General features: G+C 32.0%; 1 protein-coding gene across 1 annotated transcript in view; it reads right to left on the bottom strand.

The window, feature by feature from the left end:
* LOC111623566 (ATP-dependent RNA helicase DDX1-like) overlaps nt 1-14,028 on the bottom strand; it is a 159,493-nt gene that overhangs the window by 117,608 nt on the left and 27,857 nt on the right. Inside the window, exons 5-8 of the mRNA XM_023366181.1 lie at nt 9,873-10,009; nt 9,796-9,817; nt 8,467-8,550; nt 4,182-4,253 (exon numbers count right to left, since the gene is read on the bottom strand). Coding sequence (XP_023221949.1) covers nt 4,182-4,253; nt 8,467-8,550; nt 9,796-9,817; nt 9,873-10,009 — 315 coding nt within the window. The remainder of the gene's footprint in view (nt 1-4,181; nt 4,254-8,466; nt 8,551-9,795; nt 9,818-9,872; nt 10,010-14,028) is intronic.

The following is a 14,028-nucleotide window of genomic DNA, read 5'->3' on the forward strand; positions in this document are numbered from 1 at the left end:
GGATCTAGATGTATCCTACTGTACTATTCACTGAATCTGTAATAAGATGGTTTTGGCTATTGAAAAATATTGAAAAAACTGCCACAGACTCCAAGACACAAGCAGGAGCACCTGGAGTTTGCCTAACACCTCTCTCCAAGGATACTGATTTTAATATTGTAGTTTTTTCAAATGCAATTATTCAATAGATGGCCCAGCAACTTGTACTTCTATGTGGTCAGGTATGATTGTACTGCATGCAATCATCAACAATTGAAGCATCAGCATGGAAGAAGTGTAATGGTTTTAGGAGTGATCCCCTCAATGGAAATCTCAAAGTTAAGATTGCCAATTAGAAGTATAACAGTGTTTATTTGAAGTATCTTCATCACCTCTTTCTCCTATGGATCAAGTCTGTTGGCCACAAAAACTGAATATAGCAATAAGGTAACATGTCTACACAAAGCCAGATGAATCATCCAGTACTTCCAGGCCAACAACAAAAATGATCTGCAAGAAGTCCAAGTCATAGAAAAATAACTGGAATATTTTAGTAATGCAGATATACCAAGATCAACAGTATAAAAACTGTATAGAACTTACTGATCCAGTAATTGGGCTACTATCAATTTCAACAAAGCTTTGATTAAAGATCTAAATGAACTAAAACAACTTCTTGGGGTTGTGGAAAAGCAAGAGATCAGATACAGTGAAAAACCAGACTTTCATTCCTATCTTTGACACGATTTATGCTTGATACTTTGGTGGTAACAAACACTATGTCTATAAAAAAATTGTAAGTTTAAACTATTGTGAGAATGCGAGAGTAGAGAGCCATTTATTCGAAAATTTATTCACCTTATTTATCACATTCTTAGATTTTCCAACTTGATAAATAATCTCTATGTAATATTTCAGCTATCAAATAGACCAAAAAATCGTTGTTTTGTGTGGGAAAGTGAAGTAGAACTTCCCTTAGAAAGTTCTTATCTAATTTATCTGACAAACATTTGTCTCTTGCATCAGATGTGTGTCTGGTCAGACGATCAGAATCCTACAATCTGATTGGTGGGAACTGAGAATAAATAGGGAAAAAAATTCACAAGTTTGGGGTAGTCCATGAAAGTTAGGAAGCTGCCATAATAGACAACAGTTTACGGAAGAATAGATTTGCGACATAATTGACAGGCAGTCATTAGAAACCCGACATTGCCATAATTGACACACAGTCCTTCATAATATGAAGGTGCCAGAAACAACAGACAGTTTATGAGAATCAGATCCTGCCATACTAACAAGAAAAGAAGATAGTCCCACTCTAACACTCCAGCATTCTAATCACATTCTCCAAGCTTTGATCAATCGAGGTATTATCATTATTTTTACCAATTGTAAACATTCTCTCTTGCATTTAGACGTATAATTTAGATAGGCTCAATTTATGTATCTCTGTTTTATTTTACTCATTAAATCCTTTTTATTATTGTTATGTAAAAGTTCAGATATTTGATTTTTTAATAGTAATAAACAGTTTTAGTTTTGCATCCTTCCTCCTCTTGCAAGTGTTTGAGAAGAATAACGTTTCCTAGAGTAAGAACTCTCTTGTTTATATTAGCATCTGAAACTGAAAAATGAAGAATTTGTTGCTGCACAAGTTCAGTCTGGAATCTCACATAAGAATTCATTATAATGAGTTTAAATTATTCAAATACACTAAAATGCATTTTTTTCCTTGTACAGTTGACCCCCCTATAACAAGGTAGATATGTTCCGTTCTTTATGAAATTGATGTTCTAAGAGTCCTTAAATACATGAGCTAATCACAGCCCGTCATGTATGCAGTTTACAGACTACAGTTGTTTGAAAGGTTTTCTTCCATAAAATTAATTGATTCTAGACTAATTCGACTGAACATTTCCAAAATATGTATAATTTTTTGGGAATAATCCATATAAACTCTGCTATAAACAAAAAATTGTAGGATTACTTACCAAGTGTACACCGTTCGACGACGCCATTGCTTAAGCTTGTTTTCGTCGTGGAGCAGTGCATCGAATGGCGTTCGCGTGCTTCCTGATAAATTATTTTTCTGCGAAAACTTTGCTGAACTTTGGAGACATCATTAATATAGATATAATTTTTATGGACGTTAAATAATAAATAGTTTTTAGTAGGTCCGCTGCTCGTTTAAACTCAACAGTTTGTGCAATGTCCACTATTGGTCTAGATTCGACCAATCCTGTTGCGACACGAGTTGGCGATGATGTTTTACTGAATTATACGTGTCTCTTTTAGCGTGTTTATCCGAATACGGTTGCAATTTTTTCTCCGTCATATAGGAATCTGAACTATATGAACCCGTTTTATAGGGGGGTGGGTCTACTGTATTTTTGATTATTTCTGATATTAAANTTTTTTTTTTTTTTGTACTTGCACATGCATGCATGACCATATTTAAGCACTTATAGTACATGTATTTTTTTGTAATTACCCTGTACTTTATACTATACTATGAAATCAGAAGAATCAGAATATAATGCAATTTCTTCATTTTTTTAATTATATTTCAGTTAATAACTTAAAATTTATATTTAGCCATTGAATGGTCCCAGTTTTTTGTATTTCTGATTGCTGTTACAATTTTCAATACTAAAAGGAATAGTGATATGAATGATCAGATAACAAATAAAATTGTCTTTCATTAAAAGAAAAATAATTAAAGTACAGTAAGACCCCACTTAACATGGGGGATGCATTCCTAGACAACAAAGCACTAATCGAAACAGTGTTAAACGAGATCATTTTAACATAGAATAAACAGGGATAGGGAAACATATGACCAAAAATAAACAAATTTTACTTTAATTTTAAGTTATTTTTATATTAATTTGTATAATAATATATATTAAATAACACACAAACATATGCACACAGAAATGTATAATATATTAATTAGTTCATTTTTTCTATATTAATAGTTCACTTTTTGTGACAAAGGTCCTGACTTTTCTGAAATTCTTATTTTTTTGCAATAAAGTCGTGAAGTTTCATTTGTCGCTTTTTTCTCTCCTTAAGCAAATGTTAATAGCAGGAGATCGCATCCAAAATGTATTGTTTTGCTTTTGCACTCCTTTCAAATTCTGGATAATTTGCTACAATTTAATCAATGATTTCGGTTATCATTACCAAACTTTTACTAAGGAAATCTGTAAAGAAATTTTTTGGGTTCTTTGTTTTCAGAATCACTATTTTCCAGTTCTACATGGATTTCTTGTTCTGCCAGTTCTTGACGGTCGTCATTGATAAGACTCTCATCAGAAACCTGCGGTAACTCCTCAATATTCTGTTTGTCTACATCTCCTAGTCCTGTTGTATCGATTAGGTTGAGTTTGATCAACCTAACAATACAGCGATAGGCTCTTCTTGTTGGGAATTCTTGGATACCTTCAGCCATAACTTCTTCCACATTTCATTTGTGCATTTATCAGATAATTCTTGCCAAATGAAGCTGATATTACCTATGGCAGCCATGATGTTATGTTTTTTCAAAAATTGCACCAAACAAACATAGATTTAAAGAAAGTACACCTTTTCACCAACTTTTTCTGATTGGTTTGTATTCATAAATAATCATATTATGTATGAATCAATAAAATGCCAGGTAAAATCAGCATAAATTTTGAGTTTTTTTTAAGGCTTGAGCAGACAGAGTTATATTGAATCAGTGTTAAGCAGTCTTACTGTATATAAATTTTATATATAAATTTACAGATGCTAAAAAATGCCTGTAGAGATATGGTTGTGGGCAAAAGCACAATTCACCAATTAAGGAATACTAGCAGCAACAACAGTATGAATGACACCACAGTTATCACTAAATTAGTTTACTTTAATAAGCAAAACAATTTGTGTGATTTGCCATTTTATAATCATTATCTATGATTTATCATGATTACAAAAATTATTTCAAAAACTAGTTTTGTTCACACACATCTCTACAGACTGATATACCAGGAAACAAGGACTATCATAGACGAGAGTGTGTGTTTTATTTTCTTGTTTAATATTTTAAAATGCTGAAAAATCATTTTACTCATAAATATTTGAATATCAAAATGATATTTTTATTAAATGTACCATAAACAGTTTCATAAATTAAAGAGTAAAAAACAACAATAAAACAAAAAAAAACCTTACCTCACCATAATCATCAAATTGTTTACCAAAAGATTTTTTCCCTGTTCCTCCAAATCCAAATCCTTGTTTATCAGTACCTAAATAAAAAAATATGTATATAAATAGAACTAATATAACAACAACACTAGTAATATGTAAATTATAAAACTAAATTATCTTTATGAACTAAAAACTATTTCAACTATAACTTTTAATTTAATTAAACAACTTCTTTCATCTTATTGCTATTAAGTTTTTTGCTTACTTCTAGATTTTTATGCTTAACAACTTATTTATCAAATATCCTGTTTAATAATCAAATTTAAATAAACTTCTGGATACTGAATGTAAATTGGTTACATGCATCACATGTTCAAAAGCCAGATTTAAATTCTTGCATATAAGCATCTTGCACTCATATAATTTATCAGTGCAACATCAAACAATTTATGTTCTAGCCTAAATTAGCATTATTTAGTAAGTTAGCAGTATTTTAAAAAGTACAGTAATACCCTGAAATTACGTGATAGGTGGGACCGAGCGATAACTGTGTAAGTCAAATTCGCGTAAGTCGGGGTGTAATTTCGCAATTTGTGTAAAATCCAAGTCGGATGTATGTAAGCTAATAAATGTTCTCGTTAATCTTATCTCGTCTTTTAATTCATTCACGGTTACAAGAAATCACCACATAGAGTCTCTTAAGTCTCCATAGATATAACAAACACAGAAATAAATAACACAAAATAAATTGTAGCTATGTGTCGATTCCGCGCGACACGTCCGAACATGTAAGCCGAACAATAGTGTGGGGGGGGAATGAGTAATCAAGAGTTGCGTGGCACTCAAACAAAAGACGAATCGACGAGATTTGAAAATCGCGTAACTCCGAGTTCGCGTAAGTTGGGGTAGCATAAGTCGAGGTATTACTATATAATATAAAAAAATAAATTAATGCAGTCATATAATGTAGTTCCAGATTAGAATTGGTTAGATGCAAACCTAAGCATGCACATTAAATCTCAACTTGTTTGCAATACTTTTAAAAGCCTGGCTATGACATCAAACTAACATCAGTATGTTGTATGTAACTGTTGGAAACACTATACATAATAAAATCCTGCTTTAGATAATTTCTAAAGCAGCATTCAATCCTGTTTTTGCTTGTAATTCAGTTATTTTTCAATCAAACATGCATAATGATAATTTAATAATAAAAAATCAATTTAGGTTTTGCAATTTTTCATGGGGAAAAAAATCTTTTGAATTTAATAATGACTGTTTCATTTTCTTAATTCAAATTTTACCTAAAACTAGCCAACCCACTATGTTAATTTAGAATAATGAAGTTTTATTGAATAGTCAAAATTCTAACTGCTATAGAAAACTTTTTTTATCATCAGATATATATATATAGTACAGTGGAACCTCACTTAACGAGCATAACTCGTTCCAGAATGGAATTACTCATAATGCAAAACACTCATTAACATGTTTAACGCCATATGACGCGCGAGCCGTCGTAATGTAAATTCCCGTACAGCGCCATACGACCGCTGGTAGACGTAAACAATGTAGTTTTACTCAAGGTTAAATTTTCCTGGCCTCGTACGACGTTTTCTGCATGCTTAGTGCTGGCCTCTCGTGGATATCTATTCAGTTGGCTTCGAACGCCAGTGGTCGTATGGCAAACCGGTTCCAGCTACGACCGACAGTGCATCGTGTAGCGTCGTGACACGGTACAAGGTCGGCGGTCGTAGTTTTTTTAAAAATAAAACTCTATTTTATATCTGATAGTGGTTTATTTTAATAGTAAATAATTTAAAATATCAAAAATTAGTTTAATTATCCTCTTTTATCGCATATAAAGTAAATAATATTATTAAAAAAAAATNTTTTTTTTTTAAATAAAACTCTATTTTATATCTGATAGTGGTTTATTTTAATAGTAAATAATTTAAAATATCGAAAATTAGTTTAATTATCCTCTTTTATCGCATATAAAGTAAATAATATTATTAAAAAAAAATTAAACTATATAAGTGCGTTTTAATATATATTTACAAAAAAAAACATCATTTGCAGTCGAAACAAAGTGTGAAATACTTTAACACACAGATGTAAATACTTTTAAGTAGGGAAGGACTCTAATTACAGTGGGGTTGTAAAATTTATTGCCTGGGAGAAAGCAGTGTCACGTTCAAGGTCACACGACTCCCCAGTCTTTGATTATATATACTTTTCTTATCGTCGCTCTCCTGACTGTTGTACATCGACCCTTTTATTTACATTATAATCAATTATTAGATATCAAATTTTCATTTTTTGGCCCCCCTGACGGAAAGTATCACATTACAACAAGCAGTTAACGTGTTAAGCAAAACAGTTTCTTCCATATAAATTAATGTAAAATATGATAATGCATTCCATGCTAAAAAAAAAAATACTCAAATGTATAATGTTTATTCAAAGAAAATTATACAATATACATTGTTAAGGAATGTGAATCATCATCATCTTTTCTTCTAGTGCAAAATGAACCAACATGGAATGCAAAATTTGATTTGCAGAAAAAAAAATCAAAATACAGCAATACCTTGGTTTTTGTCTAAAATCTGTCTGAAAAAAATCGGTGAAATCCAAAAGTGATAAAAACTGAGGCAATTATTTCCATATGAATCAATGTAAATCCAATTAATTTGTTCTAGACACTCCAAAATACATACCAAAAACACATTTTATTGAGAATTAAATATAATGTTTAATACTAAAAACAAGAAATAAGAAATTAATATAAAATGAATATAAAAGTGGCCAATTTCAGCAATCTTAATGTCGCTCTTGTATTTTTCAATGATTTCCTTCTTCAACTTAATCATGTTTCTGGTCTTCTTCTTTGAAGGGCTGCTGGCTCTGGAAACTTTCTTTGATCCTGTGATGGAGCAAAAAAGGAAAGGAAAGCAATGGAATTTTTGCTAGAGGCACGGAGTAATAATGCTTACACAAAGAACAACAATGCCACACTGAGCAGGAAAATGCTCAGTGTGGCATTTTCCTGCTCATGGGTCGCCTTTTGTTTTCACAAAATTAGCAGCAAGGTCATATGGGCATGCTGACAAAATCAGAGGCAATCAAGAAAAACAGAGAGAAATTTTTCACAGAAAAAAAATCAATGAAAACTGAAACCAATGATAACCAAAGTCAACAAAAACCAAGATATTACTGTACAGTAATTTTTAATATAGCCTTTACATAGCCAAAAAATATGGCATGTCGTTTGGAGTGTTTATTATATAATGAGCTATGGTTGTTGATGTTTATATGTAATATATCTGAACAGAAGTTTGGAAAAATGTGTGATCACAAGCGGCACTAAGATGCTAGCAGAATGAGTGCTAAACTCAAACTAATGTATCAATAGCATGTGCACAATCTGGGACTTCCCCTCTCCTCATCACTTGTTGTGCAAAATGTTGCTCATTAAGCGAGTCTTTTTTTACAATCTGTTTTGCTGATTATACAAAATTATTCGTTATGAGAGGTGCTCATTAAGCAAGGTTCCACTGCATATAATATAAACTATTTTACAACAAAGGCAATGTTAAACTAAAAATAATTTACAATGTATTTGTTGTAAGAGGGATTTCCTTTATGGTTTATAACAAAATTCAAATCACAAACTCTCAAATTGTAATAATTAATAAATTAGCATAAAATATAACCCAAAATTATTTGGTCTTTAGATTTACATTTAAAAAAGAATGAATACTACTGGTAATAAATGAGTCAATTTTTCATTAAAAGTCTTGAAACAAAATCCATGCTATAAAATTCAAGGAATCAAAATGCAATATATTTTAAAATTAGACATAGTTTGAGATATTTCACATCTTATTGTCAAATCAAACACTGAAAGATAAATGAATTCCAACAAAAAAACTAAAACACAAAAAATTAATAAAATAATTTATCATAATTCTAACTGTTTTTAAAACATTGACAATTGACAAAAATTCTAAAACAAAAAATAAAAGTTTAAAAATTGTGCTATTTACACTTTATTCAAATTAGTTATTATGTTCTATGTTCAGATTTATTATCTTTAAATGTTTAATCTGATGAAATGTAAAATATCTTGAAAAAATTTAAACAAAATAAACTGCATTTTAACTTCTTGAATTATGTAACATTTTGATTTCAAAATTTCAAAAAAATAAATACTAATTACTGAATTAGTTATCCTGTACATTTTGGAAGTAAATTATCTATGATACATGATATTCAGTGCATTTATGTACAAAAAGCTTTTCCTACCTAAATCAAGTGTTGCTGCTAGAGTAGACCATCCTACTCGACATAATCCCTCATCAGTAACTTTAGCTTCATAATAATATTTTCCTGTAAAAATTACATACTTTGATGAAGATGTTAATAAATTAATATATATATAAATTTAAGAAGTATTCCTAAAATTATTTATTTATATAAATTCCCAATAACTTTCACTAAAATTTTATATTTAAACAACAAATTATTTTATTCCTAAGTTTTCTAATACACATATTAACTTATTAAAAGAAATTAATAGGAAAATTATTGTATAATATAACCAGAATTTTGGTAATGTTCATTGTACATCATGGTGTGATACTCCATCACACTACCAAAATAAACTGCAGATGATAAATGCTGCATGTTAACTACAGTTTCTTGAAGAATCAACTTCATCCAGCACTTAAGAGAAACCAGTCATACCTATCAGAAATGAGCCCCATTATCCTTCACAATACTGTAAGGTGTCACTATACTGTCTCTGTTAAGAATCATCTTACCAAAAGTGACACCTTTCTTTGCCCTTCAATATGAGCCTGTATGATTACAACTTCTTTGCAAAGACACAAGAGCCAATGCAAGGAAAATATTATCATACCAAAGATGACATTATCCATACTGTAGGGCACTAGAAACAGCTGTATTGAAAGTATACAGTGTCTTCTACAAGCATGGTACAGTACAAAGTGGTAAACATTCAAGGAAAATACATTGAAGGCATATAAGTGGTTTTGGGTCATTAACCCCTTCTGAGCTGCGCTCGAGTGTGACTCGAGCAAGTTTTATAGCGTTACGTCGTTAAGGCCACTTTTGAAAAAATTAGTTTTTTTGAATTTTTGGAATGTTTTTTAGGTCCCCAAATTTTTTCAGAATTTTTTGCGCACGCGAAAAAATTTTATCGCGATTTTAATGGGCCTTTGATAAGGCTCGATTAAGGCTTAATGTTTTTTTAATGGGAGTTTTTTATCAAAATTAATTTATCATTCTAAAGTTGTAGCGCACCGATTTTCCTTCGGTAAAGTTATTTAAAGCTGCTTTCTGATGTCAAAAACGACNAATGCAAAGTTTTAATTCATAATTTAATAATAATAATAATAAATTCATCACATTTACACAATTTTTTTACATTTGAACTTAAATTTTGTTTCCAAACTTACTAATTGTCACAATGTTTCACTTATTCAAAAACAATATGTTTCTTTTATTATAGTGAATTTTTTATTTTTAATAGAGATAAGAAATTTAAATTCTAAAAGGAGATCAAAATCAGTATTACAAAAATATTTATGCAATATTATATTTCTTAAAAACCAATAGATGCATTTACATAATTCTAAAAAGAAGATGCATGTCATTATTTTAAATTATTCAAATATAAAAACAGAGAAAAACAAATGAGACAAAATTATTGTTATAAAATATATTATGCTTAAGATTTGAGTAATTAATCTAATATCTATTTGTGATCTGAAAAACTTACCTAAAGCATTTCCACGATCAAAAAAACTCATTGTCCATTTATTACCTATCAAAAATATATATTACTGCATCAGTTTTAACTTAGTCAACATAAAAATCTTAAATTTTTACAACACACCACACCAGAAAATACTTAATGTCACACACAAAACCAGTAACTGGTGTAAAGAAAACAAAATACTAACAATTATCTCAAGACAGATGTTTTCCAACTCCTTCAGAGTTCTTCAGATGCTATAACAATTACCAGATGGAATATCATTTCAGAACATAAAAGTTTTTTTTTGAAAAAAATATAAATTTGAACCTATGGTTCGAATTTATATAGTTGCTAGTTTTATTGTTTTCTTCACACTGGTTATTGGTTCTGTGTGCATCCTTAAATTTTTATAAATAGTAAATATTATATTCAATAATGTGTAATTAATTATATTTTGATTTTGATATTCTAATGCAGTGTTTTTCAACCTTCTTGAATACGCAACTCCTTTACAAATTAAAAAATTCTGGAGACCCCCAGGGCCATATTAAAACTATATCAGTAATTTTAAAAACTACATATTTAATTTTCTTTCCTTAAGTATCGATCAAAAAACCAATTGTACCATAAAATAAACAGGCACAGCCTTCTCACTGAAATTCTAGTTTTTTTTTATTGTGGTGTAGGACCTATAAACACTTGTCTTTTTCTTTCACCCGCGACCCCCCGTGTAAGGCTTTGCAACCCCCCTGGGGGTCGCGACCCACAGGTTGAAAAACACTGTTCTAATGAATTATATTTTAACTGAATGCATGAAATTGCAATAGTGTTTACTATAACAATACAATACATAAACAAAATTACAAGGAAAGGCAACCAAATGACTAACTTTTAAACAGAGATGTAATCAATACCAATATATTGGCATATTAGATGTTTCCAATATATGCCAGAATTGGTCTGTTTTGTAAACTGATATGCCAATCCTTTTTTTCTCCAATATGCATCCTTCTCATCACTGCCATGAAAGTCAGACATATCGTGCTGTACAACTAACCCATAGTAGACAGAATGTCCTCTCCACACATGATTTGCCTCTAATGGCCAAGTGACATATGGTTGTTATCTCTTTTGGATGCAGCATAGTGATGGACAGGCAATGTGCAAGCAGTGTTGCCAGATCTAGTAATTTATTGAAAGATTTGATGATATTTCAAGCCATTTGGCAATTTACAACAATTTTTTCAATGTGGCAATTTTTCTACACTGTCATAAACTTATTCATATTGTGTTTCATAGGTTGTTTGTTTTTTGCCAAAATGCATAAACCAGGTACCTTGTTAAGATCACTAATTGTGAAAGCCAGATCCCCCACCAGACATTTAGAAAATGAGGTACACCATCTACTAACATCACATTTAAAAAATTATAAATATGCAATTTAAAATAAAATGCACAAGATCTTCTAGTAGAATTACAAAACATTGGATTAACTAATAACAAACACATCACAGTTTTAGATTTCATATCCTTATATCCATCTATTAAATTAGAGCATTGCTTCTGTGCCTTACAGGACTGGCTAATCCAGGTAGTTAAAAGCCCTGTACACCATCATCAAATTTTAGAATTAGCACACATGCTATGCTACACTTCGTGTTTTCAGTACAATAACAAAAATTACTTACAGAAACAAGGAGTATCTATGGGTAGCCCCTATCAGGTGACCTGTGCGAATTAGTGATATGTAACTTAGAACACAATATTCTACCATCATTCCTCCCTGAGATAATCACATATAAGATATATATTGATATCCTGACATTTGGAGAGCTGAACTGGATATCAACAACATCATACAATGCATGAATAATAACCTTTATGGTCTTATACTTAACCTAGAACAATTCAACGATAAACATGCCCACTTCCCAGACCTGAACAACTACCTTAAAAATGGCCAAATCAAAACAGATATTTACTATAAACCAGAGTACCAGCCATTATTTATACAAGTGGCCTCAAATGACCTTATACATACACAATAGCAGCATTTAGAGCCCTTACAAAAAGAGCCTTCACACGAATTAAAACATAGAAAAAATAACAATGGCGCACAGTTACCCTAGAAAAGTGATGCAAGGTTTAGCAGAGAACTATATTAAAAGAATGAATGATCCCACCACTTCCAATCTAAACAAGGGCAATAGTAAGAGTTTGGACCATACAAGCAAACATATACTAATTGATTATGACCAAGAATTAAAGGCTTTATACAAAGAAACTGCTATTAATAGAGAGTGTTTGGTAACATACAGGCATTAACCCGTCAGTTTAAAAGTTATTAAGAAATGATAAAGATGCCATTAACACCTATAACACACCAGGGGTTTATAGTATACCTGTGAGAGACAACAGATTCATAGAGATCTGGTGTACTGTACATTGGTTCAACCAAGAGATCCCTTAAAAAATGGCCAGCAGAGCATAAATATGATATAAAAAACAAAAAGCAGACCACTGCCCTAGCAATATATGCTTCTGATACTGACATAGAAGCTAAACTACAGCAAGCCAGTCTCATTAGATGCACCCTTTACACCAATCAAATCAAAATTTTAGAAGCTTTTAAAACTTTTAAAGCCGAAATAAAGAAAGAATGTATCAATTTTAAGGAAAAGGCAAACATCTTGCATACTTGGCAGTCCTTTTTTGACAATTCCAACAACATTAATAAAAAATAAGAAATCAATTAATTCACTTAAAATTTATTAAAAAATGCATTTGTTAGTTTTTATTTTAATTAAACCTAGGTGTAATTTTTGTTGTATACTTGTTCTAATATTTACAGTTCTGACAACTTTAAAATACACTGCTGGTCATTAAAATTGCAACACCAAGAAGGAAAGCAAATAAAAAAAAAGATATTTATTATACATAAACAGTATGGCATAAAGACAAAACGATTAAATTTGTAAGAAGTTTGGGGTTTACAGGGGCACGAAATTAGTAGACACAGTTGCCACCCCCAGTGGCTAAAACAGCCCTTATCCATTTAAGCATGGAGTCGAACTGGGCTTGGATGACAGAAACGGGCAACTCATTCCATGATGCTTCAAGTCTATGCCACACTTCATCAACTGTATTAGCAGGAGAGGGGTGGAGGGCCAGTCTCTCAATAACCCATGACCAGATGTTTTCAGTTGGTGAGAGATCAGGAGACCGTGCAGGCCAGGGCAACAATTGAATACCCTCTGTATCGAAGAAGGTCAGAACAGGACGTGCAACATGAGGTCTTGCATTATCTTGTTGGAAGATGACATTTTGCAGGCCTCGAAGATAGGGCACAACCACTGGATGTAAGATGTCAGAAATGTATCGATCTGCGTTCAAATTACCATCGATCCGAACTAGAGATGTGCGTGTCGTGTACCCAATGGCTGCCCATATCATCACACCAGGTGCAGGGCCCCTAAGCTAATATCAAATGCAAGCAGGTGACAAGCGATCTGCTCGGAGCCTCCAGACACGTATACAGCAATCAGAATGCTGCACACAGAACTGGGACTCACCTGAAAAGACGACATTGTGTCACTCCTGTATCCAGCTTTGTCATTGGGCACACCAGAGTCGCCGTCTCTCTGTATGCTGCATTGTCAAGGAAAGCCGAAGTAATAGTCGCCGTGCTGACAGTCCACGCTGTTGCAAACGTCATCACACTGTACGAGCAGATACTGGACGTGTTGCAAATAAGCTCATTTCCTGACTAATGGTCCATGATGTGGTTGTATGGTTTTGCACAGCCGATCTCACAATATGTCTGTCCTCTTGGGCATTAGTCATGGGAAGGCATTGAGATCCTGCATGCTGTTCAGTAAGACCCTCAGCAACCCATCAATTCCAATTCGCATGACAGTGGTTGGATTTCGACTAGTGCGAGTGGCAATATCACGGTACGATAATCCACATTCTTGATAGGCAATGATCCTGCCTCTATCAAATTCCAACACTTGCTGGTAAGCATTTCTTCTTCTTATTCGAGGCATAACACGATATTCTGATGAAACCCTGACCTTACAAAGCGA

Source organism: Centruroides sculpturatus, unplaced genomic scaffold, assembly GCF_000671375.1.
Source record: "Centruroides sculpturatus isolate CEXI.00-Female unplaced genomic scaffold, Cexi_2.0 scaffold16, whole genome shotgun sequence".
NCBI classification, from domain to species: Eukaryota; Metazoa; Arthropoda; class Arachnida; order Scorpiones; family Buthidae; genus Centruroides; species Centruroides sculpturatus.